The sequence below is a fragment of the Artibeus jamaicensis genome, unplaced genomic scaffold (assembly GCF_021234435.1).
Source record: "Artibeus jamaicensis isolate MK-2021 breed Jamaican fruit bat unplaced genomic scaffold, CSHL_Jam_final contig_1028, whole genome shotgun sequence".
NCBI classification, from domain to species: domain Eukaryota; kingdom Metazoa; phylum Chordata; class Mammalia; order Chiroptera; family Phyllostomidae; genus Artibeus; species Artibeus jamaicensis.
In genome coordinates, this window is record NW_026521201.1 from 7,750,461 (window position 1) to 7,775,130 (window position 24,670).

General features: G+C 46.2%; 1 protein-coding gene across 17 annotated transcripts in view; it reads left to right on the top strand.

Moving 5' to 3' along the window:
* CACNA1C (calcium voltage-gated channel subunit alpha1 C) overlaps positions 1 to 24,670 on the top strand; it is a 657,076-nt gene that overhangs the window by 35,054 nt on the left and 597,352 nt on the right. For all 17 annotated transcript variants that reach the window (XM_053662750.1, XM_053662779.1, XM_053662780.1 and 14 more), the window contains exons 2-3: positions 18,404 to 18,725; positions 23,132 to 23,237. In XM_053662750.1, coding sequence (XP_053518725.1) covers positions 18,404 to 18,725; positions 23,132 to 23,237 — 428 coding nt within the window. The remainder of the gene's footprint in view (positions 1 to 18,403; positions 18,726 to 23,131; positions 23,238 to 24,670) is intronic.

Below are 24,670 nucleotides of genomic sequence, written 5' to 3' on the forward strand. Positions count from 1 at the left end.
CCAGCCCTCCACCCTGTTTTATATGGCCTGGCACCTTGTTTCTACCTGGCAGCAGCACCAAGCTCTCACTTAACTGTTAAGAAGTAGTTACATTTATACAGTCCTAAAATTGCATTCAACCCTTTGAAGGCAACCGTGAGGCTAATGTGGCCCCCAGTGAGAACAAGTTTGATGCCCCTGATGTAGGTACTTGAAGTCAGTCAGGCTCCCTCACCCAAATGTCTGGGCAACTAAGAGAAGCAGTGTTCCCATAACATGGAATGGGCTCGCATGTGGAGTCATGCTTTGTGCTGCAGTATTTTGGCTCCCTGCCAGCTTTGTGTGCATTTAGTATACAAGGAAATTGGGACTTCGGCTGGTGGACATGCACTTGCAGCATGTGTGGATCACCCCACCTGTGCTAAGGCATGTTAGGCATCCCCACAGCTCCGTGATTTTTCTCCCATCTACCCAAATCCTCTGTGAACTTGTCTGACCTCTAATGGTCGCAAAATGTACCACTTTGGCAGAATAGCATTATTTTGCAGTAGGCTAAGGCCATACTCTTTTGAAAAATTAAATTCAACAAATGTTCATTGAACACCTCTTATGTGTAAAGCACTGTGCTGGGTGCAGGGTGAGGTACTTGGAGTAATTAGACCTTGGTGAGCTCATAACCTCCTGGGGGAGGTGAACTCATGGGTAAAACAGGCTGCGGTGAGTGCAGGAGTGAAGGCACAAGCAATGGGAACCATCACAGGTGCCATGCTATGAGAATTCTTGGGGCCCCAGCTAGGCCCATACACTCAGAGACTTTTTATTATTGTTTACTCATTTTACTGTGGTAAAAAACACATGACATACAATTTACCATCTTCACCAGTTTTGGCGAACAGTTCGGTAGTGTTAAGTATACTCACATTGCTGTGAAATAGGTCTCCAGAACTTTTTCATTTTGAAAAATGGAAACCCTGCACCCATTAAACAATGATTCCCCTTTTTTTCCCTTCCTCCAGCCCCTGGTGACCACCCTTCTGCTTTGTTCTGTGATTTGACTACTTCAGATGCCTTGTATGAGTGGAGTCATACAGTATTCATCTTTTTGTGGCTGGCTTATTTCACTGAGTATAGTAGCCTTATGATTCATTGAGCTATAGCATATGACAGGATTTCCTTCCTTTCTAAGGCTGAAGAATAAGTATTCATTGTATGTATATACTACGTTTTTCCTAGCCACGCATCCGTAGATGGACATTTGGATTGTTTCCACCTCTTGGCTCTTTGTAACTCTGCTGTGAATGTGAGTGTATATATATACATCTCCTCCAATCTCCACTTTCAGTTTTTTGGGGTATATATCCAGAAGTGCAACTGCTGGATCATATGGTAATTCTACTTTTAATTTTTGAGGAAACTCCATACTGTTTTTCATAGTCTATGCACCACTTCATATTATTACCAACAGTTTGGAAGGGTTTCCCATTTCTCCACTTCCTCATTAATACTTGTTATTTTCTGATTTTTTGAGGGTAGCCATCCTAATGGGAAAGAGGTGGTATCTCATTGTAGTTTTGATGTGCATTTCTTTGATGATTGGTGATGTTGAGCATCTTTTCATAGGGTTATTGACCATTTGTCTTTCTCTGAAGAAATGTCTATTTGATTCCTTTACCCATTTTGTAATCAACACCTAGAAAATTTTGTATCTGTTTTGCCCATAACCCCAGACACCTGGTATTGGCCTGCTGCTGTGGAGGTGGCCATACCAATTTTGCACCAGCAGGGGCTGAGGGCAGGGGGACTTTGCCCTTGAGAAGTCCCAAAGGTACTGCTTATGTATGGCCATTGGCCAAATAATGAAGACTGCTTAACTCTGCCCACTTCCCACTGCTTTCAGCTTGCGGTGACTTTATAGATTTCAGGTACTGGGTTTATTAGTTTCCTATTAGTGCTCTAACAAATTACCTCAGATTTAGTGGCTTAAAAATACATAGTTGTGACGATCAGAGGTAAAAAATGGCTCCACAGGGTTATATTCCTCCTGGGGGCTGCAGGGGAAAAACCTGTTTCTCTGTCTTATCCATCTCCTAGAGGCTGCCTGCTTACCTTGGCCCATCTGCAGAGCCAGCCATGTGGTGTCTTCTCACTCTTCTGCCTCTCTCTTAGAAGGACCCTTGTGATTACACTGGGCTCTCTCAATCTCCAGATTTGTAGCTTAATTACACCTGTACAGTTTCTTTTTACCGTGTAAATAAGGTAATATGTTCACTGTTTCCAGGGATTAGGATGTGGGCATCTTGGAGTGGAGGGGGTCATTATTCAGCCTACCAACCTGGGCATCTGCTATGTAAAGGGCAGTGGGTAGAACAGTTTTTGTGGGTAGATTACTTTTTCTGTGCTTTCTAGCTTCAGACTTTAACATGGATTAGTAGAAGCAACATACAGGAATCTGGAAGCTTGGGCTCAACTTTTGGCTTGACCTTGATTTGGCTGTGGAACTTGGGCAAGCAGCTTGCTTTCTAGCCTGAGTGTCGTCACCTATGGAAGGTGATGTTTGGGTTTCTACGGCCCTTCCAGCTCTGCCATGGCTAATTCTGTTTCCCTTTCTCACCCAGCTCTCATTTCTCTTTTCATTTCCTCACATCGCTTTTTTCCATCAGCTTATGGAGAGACTGAGGCTGTCCTGAAGGGGTACGAAAGGACAGGTATGTGAGGCTTTGTGAGAATGACTCCCATGCACCAATGAATTAAAAGGTGACAGAGATAGCAGAAATAAAGGTCACAAGGTCATAGCTTTATTGCCTTCCCACTTTCAGCATCCCCCCATAAAGTATCCTTGAAACAAACAAATTCAAATGTTACATGCCCTGTGAGCCTAATTGGTTTATACATGCATAGTGATTTTATCTGCAACTTCAATTTTCCTTCTTTTCTAATTCAAGTCTGATAAAGTAAAATCTTTGTAAACTGCCAGACAGATGGAATGTGTCTCCCAGTAGCCCAGATGTTGTATAACCCCATCTGTGTGGAGACTGGTCTGGGCTGTTGTCGTCCAGGAAGTGAGAGGGTCTTGCCAATGCTGGACATGGCACTGAGGGGCAAGACATCGCTAGCGGTTGTGTTCTCTTTGAGACAGGTGGTCCATCTGTGCCCTGCAGTGGGCTGGGAGAGGTGCTGGAGGGCAGATGGCATCCTCCTGTGGCTGGGACAGCAGGATGCAACTCCTGTGTCTCACATCACTCTTCGTCATTGCCAAGTGAAGAAAAAGTGTTGGCTTAAATACTAGTGAGCACTAATTTGTATTAATAAGTCCTATTTTGTTTATAACATGTTATACCCATTTTACTGTTAAGCAAGCTGATGATAACTTTTGCAAAGTTAACTTTGCAAAGATCACACAGCTAAAAAATGAGAATTGAGACTCAAAGCAAGATATGTCAAATTCCAACACTCATCTTCTTTTTACTATGGTACTTGATCTCTTGTGGGCTCTTCCCTTCACCTAAAACTGTTGCTGGTGGGCACAGAGTGTGGGAGCCATACTAATGGGGGAGGGAGTTACTGAGTGTGACAGCTCAAAAACATGTGCTCTGGCAGAGGCAAAACAAGTGATTTAAAATCTAAGCTGCCTGGAGCTAACCTTTGGGCCACTTTCACATTGGCTGCTTTGGTTTCAGATCCAAATTTAGTTACAGACTCTGAAAGAGCAAGGTCCTTGGCTAGGCAAATGTTACTGGAGAGTGAGTGTGCAAGTTTGAGTGGGTGAATGTGCAACTGTGGCTTCTTCTTCTGGAGGAGGCTGATGGCTTGCTGAGGCAGGGAGGGTATCTTCTTGTCTGTGACTCCCACAGTTCCTACACCAGAGGACCATACTTGGCATACATCCAGACATTCTGGATCACTCATTCTGTGCTTGGCACTGGGGATGGGGTGGGTGGGCTACAGAGTAGACTGAGGCAGGGGGCTCTGCTCTAGGGTTATGTCTGAGCAGAGGAATAAGCACATGTACACTTAAGTAGATAGAAGGGAAGCAGTGATAAAGGCCCTGACCAGCACAAAGGAAGATGATGGTGTTCTGTGCCTCACACACTAGGGACACTGTATTTGTACATGCATATTTGTATGTGTGTGTGTGAGTGTGGGCATGAAGTGTGACTCCATGGTCATGCAAGGAACTTGCTTTCCCAGACCCCATATCCTAGCAGGCAGCAGCTGCTGTCCTCTTTCCAATCACTGACCCTTGTACATGATTATATATCATTGATGATTTAGGGTCAGTGGGTGGGGGCTTCATAACTCCTTGGCTCAACTGGGAATTTGGACCAGGATTTGCTATCTTGAATGAGGTCCATAATCCCATAGTTCATTTAAAAACCCTGCCTTTCTTTTGTGATGCTCAGCAAACAGGGCCTGCAGCTGCAGGTGGCCAGGGGACCACCCAGTAACAAAACTATGTGTAGTCCATCTATGTTGTATACCAAAATGGTGCTTTTCTTAGTGGAATACTGAGTGCATAGAGCAGACCAAAGCAAGTGCCCTGTTTGCTCCAATAACCTTTTCTACATGTATGAAAACTAGGTAACTCTCATCTTTAGAAGGATGCTTCCATGTCACCCCAAAAGATTCCACATATATGTTTTTATCCCTTGTTAGCCTGTTGTGGTTAGCTCCATTTCACAGATTGGGAAAACCACCTATGGGAAGGCTGCAAAATAAGTCAGATATTCAAGAGGAGCTAATAAGCACATAATTGTGATTCTGGTGGCATCCTGCTCCAAATGTTGAGTATGTCAGAGAGGGCCAGGAAGGGTAACTTAAGTCAGAAGGCATTGCAGCCTCATTGCAGGGCCCCATGGGGCTGCAAACATTGCATGTCCCCCTCTCAAGCAATCATGGAGATCCCTGTCAATTAGCCATGTTTGTTGAAACTTGGGATTGTGGCCCAATTTCAGTGACTGCCATAGTAGGCAGATGCCTTTCAGATTCAAGTATTTATTAGTGTTAAAGGAGGGAATTTATGGATGGGGTGGGGAGCTCTGAGGATCCATCCAAAAAACCTATTTCTCTTGCCAGCATGTTCCAAATGATAAACTCTTCTGCCACCCACATATGAATTCTAGAGTCAGTGAATGTCAAGAAATATATAGGACCTTAGAGATCATTTGGTAATCTCCCTCATTTTACAGATGAGGTAACTAAAGCACAGAGGGGGAGATGACCTTGTCCAGAATCACACAGCTTTTTAGTGGAGGAGTGGGGAGGAGACCCACTATACTTTATTCTTAGTCCTCCAGACTGAAGTGGGAGTGGACCAGGAAGTGGGAGTGGCTGGAGCTGTCAGTGCTTTAGTGGAAATGTGGAAGGTTGTGGGTTGTGGACATTCTGGGAAAGGTCTGTGTTGGGGTGCCTTCAGAGGCCTTCCTGGTGCTGAGCCTGATGGCCCTCTTCAAGCCTGTGGTGTCCCCATGCCTCTCCTTCATTGCTGCAGCCTCAGGCCCTCAGCTCGCTTTAATAACAATAACAACTAAAGCAGTTCTAATTAATGACTGTTGTTCACTGAGAACTTCTCATAATGCTGGACCACACTAAGTGATTATAAATGTATTTAAGCCCTTGAAATAACTCTACATCTCAGAGATATTAAATAACTTCCCCAGGCTCATGGAGCTTGTAAGTGGCCCTATAGAATATGAACTTTGGTCTCATATGATTGCTGATTTGTGCTTTTAATCTCAGACTCAACCGCTGTCTCTCCTGGGTGCCATTATTCACTCAATTCCCTTGCAGTCTGTCTGTAAACTTCAGTATCCCCACATCCTGCATTCTGCTTCCCCAGTCTTCCCTTGCCATCTTCATAGACCAGCACCAGATCTGATTTGTCTTCATGGTTTTGACCCTTCTAATTACTATGGGGACATAGTTAGAGGAGAGTAGCATGAACAGAGTGACAAAGTTAGAGACTTGGAGAGTTTTACAACATTTTCACAGCCATGGTTCCTGCTCTGTGAATCATAACATCATTCTGCAATGAAAAATGGAAATGCATTGTCCTCTGTCTTCTACTCTCAGGCTCTTCAGGATGGACTTACCTGCTTTCCCTTTCCACTCCTTTTTTTTTGGCTTAGGCTTAGGTGCAGTTGAGGCCTGGAGAAAATCTGGGCAACACCAGATCCCCAAGGAGGGAACTTGGATTTCCGAGGACCCCCAACCTAGGTGTCAGTCACTGCCCTGAGTCTCTGCTCCACACAAGGAGGGTCCTCATCAGTGTTTCCTTTGTCCTCCAAGGAGAAAAAGGTGGAGTAGAGGAGCCAGGAGGGGTTAGATATTACTGGTCTAGAAGTTGTCATAAAAAGCCATTCAGAGCCCTGGCTGGTGTAGCTCAGTGGATTGAGCGTGGGCCTGCGAACCAGAGGATCATGGTTCGATTCCCAGTCAGGGCACATGCGTGGGTTGCAGGCCGGTTCCCGGTAGGAGACCCATGAGATGCAACCATACATTAATATTTCTCTCCTTCCCTTCCCTTCTGAAGATAAATAAATAAAATCTAAAAAACAAAACAAAACAAAACAAAAAAACCCAAGCAGAAAGAAGAGAAAAGGAAGCTTGATTATGGTGATAGAGAACTAGAAAAGATATGATGGCTGGGGAGTCTTACTCTCTGTGTTGCCCTTCTTAGCTCAGCAGCCCCTTAGCTTGGTAAGCACAGGCAAGTTGGAGGCAGCCACTTAGGACCGTGGAGCACATAGTCTCCCAAGCTGCCTCTCTAGTGAAGAACCCAGCCAGGGGCAGTGGGAGGTGCCTGTCTACCTCCACGTCATCAAGCGTGGACTTTGAGGTCAATGGGAAGGTGATCCAGGCACTAAGGACTTGTGGGGCTTTGACTAGTGGAGGAGGAGTGATGGGAGCAGTGAGATGCCTGGACCAAAGAGTTCTGCGACCTGGGCACTGAGCATGATGGACCTTGTGTGGTGCTTGGCTGAGCCTTTGCATTCTAAAGAAGAGGAAACTGAGACCCAAAGAAGGGGTGCGATTTGCCTGAGCGCACAGACCAAGTAGGTGATGAGCTGGGACTGGATTTGGCTGTCTTGACTCTCTTGACTTCTGGCCTGGCTGTCCTCCCTTTGAACTCAGGGAATAGTCAAGGTGTCTTCAGATCTATGTGAAGTTTAATATTTATCAGGAGGCAGCAGTCTCAAGGGGGCCTTGCTTATTTTTTCCCCTGCATTCCACCTTGTTGTCTATCAGCTGTTTGGCAGAGGTTTTGTGGGGATTAATGAGATAAATGGCTTTAACTTTTCTAAATGAAAGAAGCATTATGCTTCATACAAAGCATCGCTATTAAATGGCCTCCGAGTGTAGAGAATTCAGCTAATGTGTTTCTTTTGTTCTGCCTTAATGAGAACTAGAGATGCCTGGGAATAGGCAGCACTGTTGGCGTGGGTGTATTTGTGTTATGTTTTCTGCATGTGAACACGTGCAGGGACCCCCCTCCCCACACAGTCCCATGATGGTGGAAGCTTTCTAGAGCCTTTCACTCATGGAGGGTGCATGGAAATGAGCGCTGTTTATAGGGGCCTCTGGAACTCTTCATATTCTGAGTTCTCTAGGTAGTTTCACTTTTCCACCAGTGGACACTATTACTATTTGTATGTGAGGCACAGGAACTTTTAATAGGTGGCTGCTTACTGTGGAGGGTATGCTTTTGTGGAAAAGATTTAAAAAAGAAACACCTTCATGTTTTATCTCACTTCCCTGAAGATGAGGTACTCAGGCTCTCTGTGTGGGCATCTGTGGAATGGTTCTTATTAAGCAATACTTTATATTTGGGTAGCACTTTCATAGACATAATCTCATTTAGTCTTCATGATTGTCCTGTGAGGAATGCGTTACTTCTGTTTTACAGGTGAGTAAATTGAGCCCCAGAGAAACATACATGTTAGTACTTGCTGGTGTGGCTGATGGTGTGAGTGACAGTTGCAGAGTGAGGGGCCTGGGTTTTGATGCTGCCAGGCTGTGTGGTTGGAGGAGAGCCACATGCTCCCTCTGACGTCCAGTTCTGCTGGAACTTCTTAGAAGGGCTTGCGGTTACACAGCTGGCACAACCCAGACGTCAGGCTGCAGCCCCAGTATCCTGCTCACAGTCCTGGTGTGTTTCACTCCATGCACATGTGCCTGTTTGTCTTCAAGGAGCCGACTTGCTGTTACATGGAATTGTTAGAAAATCAAGATGACAAGAAAAAGGAAAGGCTGTTGTTTTGTATAATTTTCAAATCAACCATTTCACTTTACCCCAAACCTAAATAGTCTACAGAGAGACATAGCTGGAGATACAGGGTGCAAATTTCCCTATATCCAGGGCTTAGGTTTGAATCAACAGAGGGCTACATTGAGGTGCATGTACATGGAGTTTTCATGGATTTCTTCTTCTCCATGGCTGGAGGAGGGCCCCATCAGTGCCATGCCAGGATGCTTGTATTCTCCTGTAGTGCTGGGGATTCTGAGGAAGAGGCTCCAGGCAGGTGAGGAAGCAGGGCAGCTAGTTGCCTGGTGGGGTCTGTGTATGTCACCTCCCTCCACCCCCACCTGTGGTCAGCAGCTGAAGCTGGTTTGGCCACAGTAAATTTCACAAGTATACTTTAAAAACACAAAAAATTACAATCTTTTATTTCTGACTACCAAGAATTATGTATCATAGAGAATTTGGCTAATGTAATAAACATAGCTAGTATAAAGTTCCTACTGTCAAGCAAAATCCTGAGTTTTACATGTCTTAACTCATTTGATTGTGTCAGCAATACTGTGTGGTAGCCATTGTTATGACCCCTGTTTTACAGACAGGCCATTCAGGTTCAGAGAGGCCCTGTGGCTGGTGCAGTCACACAGCTAGTAACTGGCACAGCCTTGGTTTGTACCATCTGGAGTCCATGGCCTCTTCTGTGTGGTAGGGGGATTTGTCTTTCTGGGAACAAGTCTAACTTGTTACCTAAAGATGACCACAAGTAACATTTCAGTGTTCTTGTTTTAGTCTTTCTTTTATGTGAAAAAGTATCTCTTGCAAAATTGGGGCCCTACAGTATATATATTTTTGGACTGTTTCTGTTGCTTAATATTCTGGAATATTTTTCTATATTATTTTGCAAAAACATAATTTTTATGGCTCCCTAAAATTCCATCATATGGGTGTGCATTGATTTATTTAACTATTCCCCCAGTGGTGGGCTTTTAGGTGATTTCCAGTTTGTCATTGCTATAATTCATGCTGTGATGAATACCCAAGTAGGCACATTATTTGCCAGATTCTTCACTTCATCCTTTAGGATAGCTTCTGAGGAGGAAGGTGAAGTGTTAGAATTTCTTAGAAACTCTAGTTAGGCATGCTAAGTGGCTTTTCTGACAGAGTTCCTTGGCTCACAGTGCCCTCTGGTAAAATGGAAGAGGCCTGGGCAGGGTTCTGGGCAGAGTGCTCCTGAAGAACAGAAAGGCTCATGGCATGAGGGGCTGAGTCTGTGAGCTCTGAGCTCCAGGCCTCAGCTGAGTCATGCCCCTGCTGCAGGACCGCTCTGCCATTCCTCAGAGCCGGATCGCTGGCTATGGCCGGGTGTCCCAGGCATGAAACACAGAGGAGTTCCTGATGGTTCTCGAAGGTGCCCTGCCAACTTCAGAGGATGGCAGTAACCAGGCAGGCTGAGGAGTGACCAAGCCTTCCTGTCATCCATCCTCTCAGGGTGAGAGGAAGGAGGTTGAGGCCGAAGAATAGACTAAAACCTGCCCTCCCAAGATGGCAGTGCCCCACATGTTCTAGTTCTGATGATTGGGCAGGGTGCACCACTCTGGGACTCTGTTTTCCTACTGGCAAAATGGGGCCAAATACTGGGGTGTAGCTCCTTGCAAACACTTACCCACCAAAGCAGAAGGGAGGAGGAGTGGGAAATAGGCCCCATCAGTGCTGTGCCAGGCTGCTTTGGCATGCTTTCCTGCTTTCCACGGCCCCTTCTTATCCCAGACATCAACAACCTGAAGGATTTCCCACTTTTCTAGATAAGCATCCGAGCTCAGTCAGGGCTGGATCTTTGTCTTTTCATTACAAAGGCTGCTCTTCCATTATAAAAAGCTAAAATGCTCACTTTTGATAAACTTGAAATGATTCTCTACTAGGTCCTGTGATTTAGGTTTGCCATCCCAGGTGGTGGGTAATAGATAGGTGCCTTCATTCAGATAGCAAGAGATTCCCCTCCTCTCTCTGTTTGTCAATAAGTGAAAGAAGTATTTTACTATTACTGAAATTACTATCGTTGGTTGGAAAGTATGGTTCTGCTGTCTGTATCTATTCTTTTATTTTCTGTTTACTTTTCTTCCTTCTGCCCTCTGATATTGATATGACCTGGGACCCTGGGGACATGATTTTATGATTGTGGTCTTCTGGCCAAGGTGATATTGGCCTCCAGTTTTCTGCAGGTGAGGCTAGTTTACTTCTAGTAGGAGTCTACCCTAGGATTCCTTTTCCTCCTTTTGACCCACTGCCCTGTGAAGAACAGAGAAAAGGCTTAGTTTTCTGAATCACTAGAGGGGGTGGGCACCAGTTAAGCTTCACCACTCTTCCAGTTGGTTTGGGCTTCTGAACTGCTCTAGGTTCTCTGCCCCCAGGGGTTCAACCCCCGGCCATCAGAAGGAAGTAGAATGTAGAATTGAAAAGAGGCACTTTTTCTAAGACAGTGCCAATCGATTGAATCAGGGAGATGGCCACAGATGTCCTTGGCCCTTCACCATCTCCTTGTTTTGGAGCAGCTTTGACTACTCATGGTCATGGCTCTGTTCTGAGCATCCTTACCTCTCATGATCTGTGTTCACAGCAGGGTAAGGGACGAGGAAGGCAGGCACAGTAAGGGAATGCTGCTGAAAAGAGTGTGAAGATAGCTCAAGTAGAAGACAGAGGAGGCTCATGTACAGCACCATGGCTGAAACACGGAGAAGACCCTTTGGGTGCTTGCTGTGGGGAAAGGCCTTACATCCCTGCTGAGATGTCTTGGGGGCTGTGTTAGGCCCAACTTAGGTTGGGGGAAAAGGTTGGTTTCCTCATCTCCCCACTGAGAAAATTCGTTTGTCATTCACTTGTCAAGAGTATTAGCTACTGCAAAATGACTTTTGGTTTCTATATTGTTTGTTGGGCCTTAGAATATCTTATGTTTTGAAAACATGTTTTTGCATAGGTGGTTATTTTCTGATCAGAAAATTCACCCATCAATCAGAATTTGAATCAGTTCTTGATTGCTTTAAAAAAAAGGATTTTATTTATTTATTTTTAGAGAGGGGAAGGGAGGGAGAAAGTGAGGGAGAGAAACATCACTTTGTTGCTGCCTCTTGCATGCCCCCATCTGGGGACCTGGCCCACAAACCAGGCATGTGCCCTGAATGGGAATCGAACCCTTTTGTTTGCAGGCTGATGCTAAATCCACTGAGCCAGCTAGAGCTACATTTCTTTACAAATTAGAATTACATTCTCTGTTAGCACTGATTTTTATTTCTCATACCTGACTCTTCATTTTCTTTTTATTCTGACTTTCTCTTGATATATACCTGTGCTGACTAGTATGGTAGCTGTTAGCCACATGTGGCTATTTAAGTGTAAATTAATATAAAATTTAAAATGTAGTTCCTTGGTTGGGCTAGCTACATTTCAAGTGCTTTGTAGCCACAATGACTGCTGGCTACCATATTGGACATTCCAGAATTACTGAACATGTTCATTACTGTAGATATTCTGTAGCATAGTGCAACTGTGGATTGTATGGTTCAGACCCACAACAGACACTGCGGTAGCTATTTTAAGAGAGAGGTTACTTAAAATTAAAATTACAGGGCTCAAAAAGTAGTTGGGAAGGTTGGCAGAACAGGCTTTAGGTCGGTCAGGTATGACTCCCAGAACAGCACTCAGAACTGGTCTGCTGAGAGGAGTGGGACTTGGGGAGAATTGGAAAGCTGGAGGGTCTGGAAGTTACTGTGCCAGTCACGGGCTCTAGGATCACATCATCTTATCCAGATTCCCAGATCAGGAAGCCATTGCCAGACCTTGCCGGTCCCACAGTAATGAAATAGATACCCTCCCCACCTGATTTAATTTCTGTTCAGTTCTCAAGTTGGCCAACCCCATAGTCACATCAGCTACGGAGAAACTGGAGATTGTAGTTTTTAGCTTTCTCACCTCTGCAGGACAGGAAGGCACAGGTTGGAAGAGCTTCTGAGTTAGTCCACCAGTCCACTATATCTGCCACACGGTGCTGAGCCTGACCTGATTCTTCTCAGGATGAGCACAGCTGGCCTTGAAATTACTGGGCCTTGGGTTTTATTCTGAGTCTAAGACATAGTATCTTCCCTGTGTGAGTTTCCTGGCTATCTTTTTAATGCACTAGATAGAGAAGATTAATGGCCTCCTGTTTTCTAGTTATTTGGCCTTTAATGGGCAGTGTAGTTGCTGTTTCAGGTTGGCTGCTATACTCTTAAAGGGAATGTAGGCCCCTCAAGTCATTACAATGAGCTTTCCAATGAAATGACAGACAGCAAGAGCCATGTAGGTTTCTGCAGAGATCTTTGGTTGAAACCTGGCTTGAGTGAAAGCATTTCCGTTCTAGTATAGGGATTAAAAAGTGAGAGGATGGGCAGGGCTTTAGGAGAAATGCATGTACAGCTCTCTCCTTTCCAGGGATGAACTGCTATTTCTTACTCTTTGTACGTCAGTCTTGGTTGTAGTTGTGTGAACAAAGACTGATCATTGGTAGTAATCTCCTTTGTGCATGTCTGAAGGAACTGAAGGAGCCCGTGCCTTTTTCCACACATGTGCCTAACTGGGGTTCCCTTTGTGATGCTGGGGGTTTGGGATCTCTCTTGAAGGGTAGAGTGGAGCAGGGACATGGGAAGCACACTGGCAGCCAGTGTTTGAGCTCTGCTGACCAAGAGTGCAGAGGCAGGGTTAGAGGTTTTGAGAAGGAATCATTAGAGCCCCAACCTGAAGTGTGAAAAGGAATCACCAAGTAAAAAGCAAAGGGAATGACATGTTCAGTATGTGCAAAGGTATGATGGTGGACAGGAACTGAGCACATGTGAGGGGTGAAGTGAGGCCAGTATGTCAGGGATGCGAGACCAGCCAAGAGACAGATGAGATGAGCTCAGAGAAGTGGGCCAGGGCCAACCTACACAGGCTTCATAAATCACATGGAGTCTGGAGACATTTAACTAGGGGAATTACAGGGCCTGATTTATGGTTTTTATTTTTAAAAGGTCACTCTGGTTGCTGCGAAGAATGGATTGGGGATAGGCAAGAGAAATGAGAGAAATATCAGGGGGCCACTGCAGTGTTCTGGGCAAGACAGGGGCCTGCTCAAGGGAGGTGGCATAGGAGGTGGGAGTCATTGCTCACAACCTCTTCTCTCAGGTATTCTACCCCACTACCACATCTAAGAAGTTAGTACAAGGGCCCCAACAAGCCCATTCTTGAGGGCATAGACAGGCTGACTCTCACAGTGTTGCTGAAGCCTACCTGTTGTTCACCTTCAACTTTATCACGTCATCACTGCCAATACAGTCACTGGCAAAAAGATATTGAGCATCTTCTGGGATGTGGCCTTGAATCAAGTGCTTGGATAGAGGTGGATTAAAGGGGAAAAAATTTACCTTTCATAGTTGAACACCTTCTAGGTCCTCAGCACTACCCCTTATCCCAGAAGGGAATTGGGTACCAAGGAAGCATAAGCCACTGCCTCCTGACTTGGACTCCTCTGTGGACTCTGCAGAGCAGAATGACCTGCAGCTGACAAATTTGTGCTGGGATCTTGCCCTCATCCTGTTCCCTTGGAGAAGCAACAGCTTCTGTGTGTGGGAGGAGGAGACTGCTGCTGTCTTAAGGGAAGCTCAGCCATTTGACAAATGGGAGTCATTTTCTTATGGACGAGAAAGAGATCACTGTTGTGGGCACCCACCTGTTTGTGTGGGGTCTGATTTTCTGAGCTGCTGCTCTGGGGCTCGTTCAGGGATGAGAGCATCAGTGGAAATAGTCTAGTAAGGCAGGAGCCAGAACAGGCTTTAAAAGTGGCATCTTTTCAGCTGGCAACCAGGTGTCAGAGCTTTGAATTAGCTTTATAATTTGAAAATTGGTCTCTTTGCATTGGGTGGTTTATTTTTTTGCTAACAAAAGCCATCAGGGACACAATACTGCTTGCCTTTCCTCCATGGCACTGCTCTTTTAAAAATGTTGAGCCTGAGATGGAGTGTTTCCATTCTTGGGATTCTTGAAGAGTTGTGCCTCCTTGTCAGGGGTGACCTGGTAGTACACACAGAGCCTTTAGCCTGGTGGGATAAAACTGCTTTGGAGGAGAGGAGGCCAAGCTGGGCCTTGGAGTATAGCCCAAGTGGAGGAGTGTTGAGGGGCCATGCCTGGCTCACCTGTACGTGGCTTTGTGTGGCAGTGCCCTTGATCATGTCACAGTACTGCAGCTGTGCTCAGACCTGCCAGGATCGAACACTGAAGACTGTTTGTTTGTCCTCCAGTGAGGGAGAGGTTGACATTCCATTTTCTGCCACAGACTTACTCGTATATGCTTTCCGCAGATGGTGTGCTTCAGAGAGGTCCTTGCGCTCTGGGAACGATTCACAATGGAAATGAGGTCATGCATGATGTGGGGTGGCTCAGAAGGCCGCCTACCTCTCTTGGTTCTGTGCAGCCCTGCCCATTTAGTGCTTAGGAGCTGTGGTCTCCTCACCCCACATACAGCCTTTCCAAGGCCATGGATGTGCTCTTGCACTGGTGCTTTCTGCCTTTTTTCCTAGCATTGTGCAAATGCTCTTTGGGTTTCGGCACTAGCAACTAGTGTGAGAGAGGGTGATTAACAGTGCTTGGGGGTGAGTACAGTGATTAGAGTGTGAAGACAGTAGGAAGGTGTGAAGTGTTGAGAACTTGTTGAGGAGACTGTTGGAGTCTGGAAAGGCTGACAGTGGAGACATGGCTGATTTTATGTAGGTGAGAAAGAAAAGTCACTCTAGGAATAAAATAGTCTCTTAAGCATTGTCAGTGCCTAATAGGGAGCCCAGGAAGGAAAGGACATATCACAGACTGAACGGACACAATGACAGTTGCAGCCCAGTCTGGTGAAACCAAGTGTACTTGAACAACAATAAAAAAAAAAGAGAGAGAGAAAAGACAAGAGATGAAGTTGGGCTCAGTCACTCTAATGCAGCAGATAGGAACAGAGCCACCTTCCACTTTCATTCATCCCAAAGGTTGTTCATGGGCTGCTAGAGGGGCTGTTTATGTAGCAGATGCTGTCCTATGAAAATCATATAAATGTAAAGGATGTTCTTGGGGTCAGAAATGTAGCTTCTTCAATCTCAAGGCCCATAAACCCCCAGTAGGAGGTATGTGCTTTGTTTGTGGCGAGTATGAGAACACACATGTGTGTGTGCATGTGGACCACGTGTGTGAGACCTGAGGAGGTAGAGTATAGTCTGGCATTTTAACTGAGTCCTGTGTGTGCTGCAGAAATCTTCCATTGTCTCCCTTGGTGACCTTTAATGAGTCATACGCTCCTTTGTTTTCTCATGTGTTAAATGGAGATAACTCCTGCTCGCTGGTTATTAAAGCAGTTCTTGTGCTGCAAGTGCCTTTGTTAATTTAAATAATCTCTCCTAATTTTTTCCTCTGGGGGTCCTATGAGAAAGGTGAAGGTCCAGCCTTTTTGGAGTCTTCCTTGCTCTATGTGTAGGCTTCTCACAGTGAGTGTAGAGACATATGTAGGAGACAAGACTTTTCCTAGGAAGTTTCAGGTTTACCATGATTCTCATGTTCTGGTTAATATATACTCTACCACTGGGGGTGTGGCAGCTGCCTGCAGCAACTGGGCAGAGGGAGGGCAGAGAGCAAATATACAGTGAGAAGGGAGTCAGAATCATGGTGAGAATACAGCCATAAATTGAGTACAGCAAAGAGGCAGTTTACCAGCACTTAGGAAGTGGGGGTGGGGGTGGGGCTCTAGTGCTACAGAGCAATAGTGATGAGGCAACTGTCAGGGGGTAAGAAGTCAGTAGACCAGCTGGTATTAATGAAGACCTGATGTGCTCATCTTGGTATCCCACAGGGTGGTAAATACATGGCATCTACGATACCATTCCATATCCTTGGTGCCCATGCAGACATCATTAATCTGTCATGAAATGCATTCCTGTTGTACTTGGAAAAGTCTTAGAATCCTTTAGGTACAGCATTTTAGACAGTGGTGCCAATCAATTGCCTGCCACTGGTGTGATGATGGAAAGGACATAGACTTTGGAATCTGGCAGAAATGACACCTGAGCCAGGTTCAAGCTTTGTGGCACTGAGCAAACATATTAGGCCATTTTTCATTGTCAGGGACAGAAACCTAATTCAAATTAGCTTAAGCTCTTACTTAAATACTAAAAGAAGAAAGTTCAGGGTAAGGCTGTCATCATCAGGCATGGCTAGATGCAGGGGCCCAATGACGTTATTAGGGTCTGTCTTTAGGACAGATATTCTCTGGGTGAAAATGTTCTCACTGGCTGAGCTGGGTCATGTGTTCATCTCTGAACTGGTCCCTGTGGAGTGGAGGACAAGGCTGGTGGTGGGGATGAGAGGGTCCAGACAGTAGGTCACACTGGGAGCAAAAGTTATCTTAAAGTCAAACATAGAAGAATTAGCTTCAGATAAGAGCTGGGGAGAGGTGGCTGTCTGGTAAGGTGCCAAGTGTTCATCCAAGTCCTGGTGAGTTTCAGTGAAGAGAGGTAAGGGCTCAGCAGCTCCCTGAAAGGACCTTATATACACTGAGCAGAGGGGAGGGTGTCAGTGGCAGGACTTGGAAGCGATGTCTGTGCAACTGGTCTGCCTGCTCCAGCTGTCATCTTCCAGGCAACTGGACATGGCATCCTGATGCTAGGCTCTCTGCCTACAGTAACACCCCTTTCCCAGCAGCCTTTCTTGATCCTGAGACACCTGGGCAGTTGACAGGTCTCAAAGGCATGCTTCTGTTCTGCGGCCAGAACAGGTTTGGGTCCAGGCTGAGCTGATTGCTTGGCAAACCTTGTAGGATTCTGGGGGAGGCATCAGGCTGACAAGACTGAGTATTGTGGGGTCTTGGGGACAGTCTTGAAGGTTCTGGTTGCCTTTAAACCAGAGCACTGCGGATGTCCCTCCTCTGGATTTCACTGGTTCCTACTCGGGTTTCCTTCCTGCAGTGTCTCTCTCTACCCCACCTTGTCAGCCCTGCCACAGGGAGGGCTTGGTTAAGTGGTTCTGGTTTGGTTTCATGCAGTTGCAGTCAGATGGTGATCAGAGCAGCTGGGGGCTGGCTAGGAGTCTGTCTCTCTGAGTGCCGTCTCTCCATGTTGGGCCGGCAGGCTTCCTTAGGGCAACCAGGCTGCCATGTAGGGTGTATGGCTTCCCCCAGGGCCAAAGAGTCAGGTGGATGCAACATTACCATCACTTCTGCTGTACTTTATTGGTCAAAACAGTTACCACAGGCCAACCCCATTTCAGGAGGAGAGGGTATAGATCCTATTTCTGAAGGGGAGGTGAATGTCAAAAAATTGGCTGACATGATTTAAAAGCATACATCCTGCACCCTCTCCTGTTAAACCAGCGCTCAGTGCCGTGATGAGTTTGAGGTACCTGGGCGTAACCTTACTTTGGTCTGACCCTGTCGTTGTATTATACTTATTTTTATTTTTTGGATATGAAGTGCAGAGATTTGAGTGAATCATACTCTTCAATTTATTGTGCATTTGACATTATTGATTCATGTAATGGCTCTCATTCACTTCATTCATTCATTCATTTTTCCTTTTTATCTCAGTATCTTCCATTTTTCTAACCTTCCTTAAATAATCATTCTGTTCTCTTTAATGAATATCATTTTAGTATGTATTCTTTTTTTGTTTTCTTCTTTTAATTTAAATTATTTTCTTGTTGTTCAATTACAGTTGTCTGTATTTTCTCCCCTCCAACTCCCTTTAAACCCACCTCCCTCCCTTGCTTCCACCCTCCCCCTTGGGTTATTCTTATATAAGTGTATTTTAATTATATATACTGCATTGTGTGTTTTTTTTCTGTATCCTGCCTTTCTCTAGCATTATTTCTGAAGTCCATATATGTTGTAATGCACACATCTCATGTCCTGTCCAATGAAAATTAGGCAATGAGACCAGAGAGGGGGAGTGACATTCATAAGGTCACACAGCTGGACCAGGGCTAGAACAGATTTCCTGACTCTTTTTTTCAGTGTCACGCACTAGTGTTTCCATGTGCCTTCTCCAGACTGCAACAGTTTGATATAAGGTTTTTAAGCAATTGTGAGACTGGGATACAGAGCTTATTACAAGCTTTCATGTTTTCTCCCTGGTGACTGTTGTCCTCTGTCCTCTCCTACAGGTTCCAACTATGGGAGCCCGCGCCCAGCTCATGCCAACATGAATGCCAATGCAGCAGCAGGGCTTGTCCCCGAGCACATCCCCACCCCAGGGGCAGCCTTGTCCTGGCAGGCAGCTATTGATGCGGCCCGGCAGGCCAAGCTGATGGGAAGCGCTGGCAATGCGACCATCTCCACAGTCAGCTCCACACAGCGGAAGCGGCAGCAGTATGGGAAACCCAAGAAACAGGGCAGCACCACTGCCACACGCCCACCACGTGCCCTGCTCTGCCTCACTCTAAAGAACCCCATCCGGAGGGCGTGCATCAGCATTGTCGAATGGAAATATCCTTTGTGCCCTGGTCTGGGCAGGGTGTGTATTCCTGGAGCCCCAGTGGGGCCAGCTCTCCATGGCCTACTGGCCAGGGAGCTGTGTTGTCCCTGCTGAGCTTGTAAAGTGGTTATCAGACCCACAGCATCTGCTGGGGCACTGTTAAAATGCAGAGTTCTAGGTGCTTCTCCAGACTTGATGAATCAATCTCTGGGGATAGGACCTGGGAATCTGCTCATATAACAAGCTCCCTAGGTATTTGTTTCTTTTCTTTTTTTTTCATATGATAAACAATATTTGAGCAAATGAGTCTAACAGGTTATGACATATCCTCTTACCCAGCTGAGCCTGCCCAGGGACCCACTGGTGTACTGGGTTACTGGTGGCTTTGTGCTGCTGCCCCATAACCTTCCTCCCACTTCACCGCCCTGGCAAAGCATCACGACCTCCCTCACTTGAAGGTGAAGGAGCCTAGGAAATTCAAGACAGTGGTGGTCAGTGACTCCAGGTCTTTGTTCAAGAACCTGGAATAGTGGTACTCAGCCTGGGCTGTACCTTAGCATCACCTGGAAAACTGTAATAATACATAGGTGCCTGAGCATATTTTAAAACTCTACCCAGGCACATTTTAAAACTCTCCAGGTGATTCTAATGTGAAGCCAAAGTAAGAACACTGGCCTGCATTATTAAACACAGATCTACTTTGTATGGAAACTAGTGACTGGGCCCTTGAGACAAAATGGCTTTGAAAGGTGGGGCTCTCACTGTGGAATTACAGGCCCCTTGACATCATGTGAATTGTGGATAGAGATGGCAAAGACCTTAAATATTAGTAGGTCCACCCCTGACTTTCCCTTTTGATGAAATTGAGTCCCACAGGAGTGACTCTAGATCATATGGTCAGTGACAGACAGGACTAGAACCCTGGGACTTAGTGTGGGGCATTTTTATAGTGAGAATTCATTCAGGCAAGGCTATGGTGGCTCTGAAGGTTCAGGATAGGGGTGGTAGGTTCCATTCATGAGTTTCAATGGAAAGATTTAGAAGTCTTGGGTAGTGGTTGAAATGCCAAAGAAGATGACTTGGGGAGAGAAGAAACCTTTTTCTTAGCAGGAAATATTAATTCTATCAATGTTTGAACCTCTCAACTCAAAAGTAATTTTAGGAGAATACAGTTCAGGCCAAGTGGCTGCTCCAGAGCAGGCCAGTCTGTCCTGGGTGGCCAAGTATGGTTCTGGTTCCCAGATGCCTGGGTGAGAGGCTCAGTTTGGGTGGCCCCAGCAGGCCACTGTCATTGCTGCTCACTCAGAACTGTGGAGTGAGAGGGCTGAGGACCCTGCCTGTCAGGCCTTCCTAGACAGGGGACACTGAGGTCTGGAGAAGCTGCAGAACTTGTCCAGACCACACAGCTGGCAACTGACAGTGGGGCTTCAAACCTAGGTACCCTAACTCCCAAATCTATGCACTTCCCATGCCCTGTGTACCCATAGCACAGAAGCTGTAGTATGGTGGATGTTCAGGGGATGCCATCCAGCCCCATGGGTGCACAGTGGGTCTTGGATCTGGGGCATGAACACCCATCCTCTTGTGGCCCTGGCACCTGAACCCTGGAGCTTTAGTTTCCACAGTTGGCTCCCAAAGTATTAAAACTCCCTTAGGAGACATGTTCCATGAGTACTAGTTAACTTCCTAGGATGGATGGGTCCCTGAGTGGGTGACATACAAGGCCTGGTAAGAAGGGAAGAGAGGGAGGTGACAGTAATACACAGGGCAGGTGGGGGAGGAATGGAAGAGCCAGGGCTTCCTAATGGAAGTGTGTGAGGCACTGTCCACAGAAACTGGTCAGGTCCTAGGATGCTGGAGTCAGTGGACGTGCTAACAAGGCAGTTGCCCAGTGTGCCTGCTGGGGGCCACAGCCACCTCTCTTCACTGCCCCTCTACACTTGGGCAGAGGGGTGTTGCAGCTACCTCTTAGGGAATGTGTCCTCCATCGAGAGGAGAGGAAGGAGACCCAGCCTTGCAGTGTTGGTTGGGTGGCATTCCCAGACTGCCTTTGAGGGGTAGCTGACAGGTAAGGAGATGGACTGGTGTACTAGCCAGTCAGTGCTCTTGAAAGAGTAGAATCTGACACTGTCATGAAGAAGAAGTGGCAGTTTAAAAAATGATCTGGTTTTCCCAGGGCAATAGAACACTTCGAGGGCCTACCTGGTCCACTGCAGCTGATGGCTTTTCTTATCTGCTTGATTGGTTTCTTTACTCATCATCTTCCTCAGCTTTAGTCTGTACTTTAGCGTAAGGTGATGGATGGATAGCCTGAATAGGGGAGGAGGTGGAACTTGCTTACAATGTAAAAAACACCCCAAGTGTAGCCCTTACCCACTTTGGTGAGTGGCTAAGCTGCCATTTTGAGGATTGGATGTGTGAGGTCTAGCCAACATGCCCTTCCTTGCCCTAATGGGGGAGCACAGAGGATCAAGTTATGGGAATGAAATTGACTGGCCTTTGGACTGAATGTCACTCCTAAGCAGGAGGGGAAGGGGCATGTGGTAGGAGGGCTAAAAGAACTAACTTCCTTAAAATGCATCAGGATAACTTCACTGTAGAAATGTCCTCACAAGCCCAGACTGTGGAGCCAGGCTTTCTGGGTTTGAATCCTACCCTTCCATAATCTTGTGACCTTGGACAGGTTAACCTTCAACCTTTCACTTAAAAATGGGGACAACAATTGTACATTTCAATCAGGGTGTTTGTGTAGAGCAGTTAGAACAGTGTTTAGCACAGAATAAGCTCTCAGTAAATATTAGCCGTGCCCTTACTGTTACCATCATCATCATCATCATCACTTGTTCCTTGGCAAGCTCAAGGGGCAGCGGGTATGTTGGAAAAGATGAGTCAGGTGGTCTGATTCTAGTCCTGACTCTGCTGTTTCCCAGCTTGGGATCTGGGAGAGGTTGTTTTATTTTCTATGTCTGTCAAGCTGGAAGGTTGGACAGGCCCACTGTGTGCCTTATTCCTGATGCCAAGGCACATAGAAAATAGCAACCTTCATGAGGCATGCTCAGTGAATGGACCCTCAGCTACACCCATGGGGACATGGGGGATCAATAGCCAGCACACTGGCGGGGAAGCCTGGACTAGATAATCACTAAGATTCCTTCCAGGCTCAGGGCTTCCCTGTTAACAGAGGTCAGAGGCCATCTGTGACAGGGGAATGTTAGTCCTGGCTGGTCAGAACCTGCTGTGGGGTCTTGGGAAAGTTTCATAGGCTCTCTGTGCCTCAGAGATTTAGACTAGCTGATCTTTAAGTCTCTTCCTGCTTCAAGATATGTTAATTTGGTGGTTACGGGTCTTGTGTCCTGGGAGATGAAGCTGTTTCCTTCTCCCAGGAATCTGCAACCTCTTCCTCTTCCCCCTGTCAGGCTCCATGCACTAGCCTGAAAGGGGTTGGGGGAGGTGGGGCTGGAAGAGCATAAAATGGGAGCTTCCACTGAAGCTTCCCCTTTCTGGTTTTTAGTTGTGGGTGCTGGGTGGAAAGGGTGGTATCCCATGAGCTTATTTCCCTTCTGACATTGTATCCTGCCCTCATATTTTGATAAATAAATTCAGGCACAGCATCCTCCCTGAATGCACTACTGCTAGTGAGTGGACCTCATCCCATTAGATCCCAGCACATATACTGAGGGAAGAGGGCCTAGAACGTAAGCCTCACCTGAAGGAAGCAGGACCTCTAGGGCCTGGAGAGGTTTTAGGCATCCTATGTGGAGCTGTGCCCTAAAGACAAGGTGGCTATTGTACCCTAGATGCACAGCATACCCGCTCCTGTGCTCTTGGGGGCCCCGAGGCCCTGGCCATCTTCTGGTTCTCTGGAAGCTATCAGGGAATAAGGCAGAAAGGAAAAAAAGGACTCAACTTCAAATTAAAAGATTAAAAATAACATCTCCAAATTTCAAATGAAAAATCTTAAAAGTCTAGTTTCTGCCTCCAGTCCCCCTCTGTCCGGCCTCTCCCACCCCAAGCTTGAGTCCCTGGTGGCAGCATGTACCCACTGGAGAAGGGGCCTGGAGTGCTCGGGGCCTGGCCGGAGTGGGCCCTGCTCTTTGAAAGCAACTTGAGCGCATATGAGGGGAATGAACTCCAGTGCAATCTAAATAAATAAAAGAGGGGAAAAAAGTTTTTAGAAACCTGTGTTTACTCTGGCACACGACTGGCCTCCACTGCTTTTGACATATTAAGAAAAATTTTGGCGGGGACCCATTAGAAGTACTTAAAAAGGCATATGTTTCTTTTCAGGATACACAGGGCTTGGAATGTATTGTTTAAACAAGATTCTTATGAGTCTTTGATTCATTTAAAAACATATATGTATGTTTGTTTCACTTGTGCTTTCTGCAACATTAACTTCCTTAACTCCCTTCCTCAGACCATTTGAAATCATTATTTTACTGACTATTTTTGCCAATTGTGTGGCCTTAGCGATCTATATTCCCTTTCCAGAAGATGACTCCAATGCCACCAATTCCAACCTGGTAAGTCTACCATCCCAAGTCTGTGGTTTTCGGCAGAGGACCAACTTGAACTGTGTGGCTTCACGTTGGAATGTGAGAGAGCAGCAAGACACGTGTGAAGATGTATGTGAGGCGTGTATAGCAGTGCTGCTGTGCTCTCATTTTGGGGCTGTTCTGCTATTCATTCAATCCAACACCTGTTTTACCACAGCTTGTTTTCAGAAAGACTATTCCAACTAGGTGGTAGTATGCTCTGGGTGTGAGTATGTGTGTAGCAGGTCCTCTGGGTGCTACCATGTGCAGCCCGCGTCACTGGGCAGGAGATTGCGGAGTGAGCTTTTATTCTCTGACCATTTGTTGTCTTTTTAGGTGCCTTTGTTCATTGGTAGGGCTTCGTTAGGTGGTCTACAGCATCATTGCGTGATAAATAATTTCTAGGAAGCTTTTAGGAAAGTTTGCTTTTGCAGCCAAGATATATTAGTTAAAAAGATCTTATTTTCTTGGGAAAGGCAGCTTTCCATTTGGACTGTTGGGAGGCTAGTGCTGGCAATTTGGGGTTAGAATCTGTCCATGGAAAAAGTGTGGAGAGTGTTTACTTTTGTCTGAGTGTGAAGTCATTACAGAGGCCATTGCTCCATCTGGGCATGGGAGGAAGCAAGCTCTGGAATGTGGTTGGCAACACTGGGGCACATGGGGAAAGTCTGTCTCACCTCCCCCTGCAGAGAAACCCTCATTGTGATTTACATCTTCCCATGTCACCAGCACCTTCCCTTGATTAGCATGATTGGACTGTTGACTGAGTTCCTTTCTAACAGAAGCAGCAGGGTTACAAGTTCTCCTTTCCATTGTTGCCGGCTACTGCTGATTTCATGGGTGTAACTCTATTGTCTTTTATACTTTGACGTTTTCTTCTGCCCCTTCAGCAAGTAAATCTGAGGCATGCTCTAAATTTCTCTGCCGTTTCCCAGTCTCCCAGTTAGCCCCCACTCCATATTGGGCAAGGTGTCTGGCGGGAGCTGGACTTTGTGTCTTACGGCTTGGCTGGGGCTGTGTGTTAGGGTCCACAGCAGGCCAGTGAGCAGGGAGTGATAACCTGGCCTGAGTTGGCAGGCAGAGCCTTAGCTGTAGTCCACACAGCTTTCTGAGGTGTGACCTTGTCTCTTAACAGGCAAGGAATCTTTACTCTGTTAAAATAAATGAAAGCAGTGTCTCCCAAATGGCCGCTGGAAAATCAGGCACGCCTTCCACTGGTGATACTTCTCGTGTGTCTACAGTCTCCCCCACCATAATCCTCCAAAACCCTTTCAGTTTAGCACTTAATCTGCAACTTAAAAAAAAAAAAAAAAAAAGAATCCATGTGTTCTGAAGTCAGTGAAGCTTTGGCTCTACTCTAGGCCAAAGCAGTGCTGAAAGTAGACAGAGGAGTTTGATTTTTTTCTCAGACTTCAGAGATG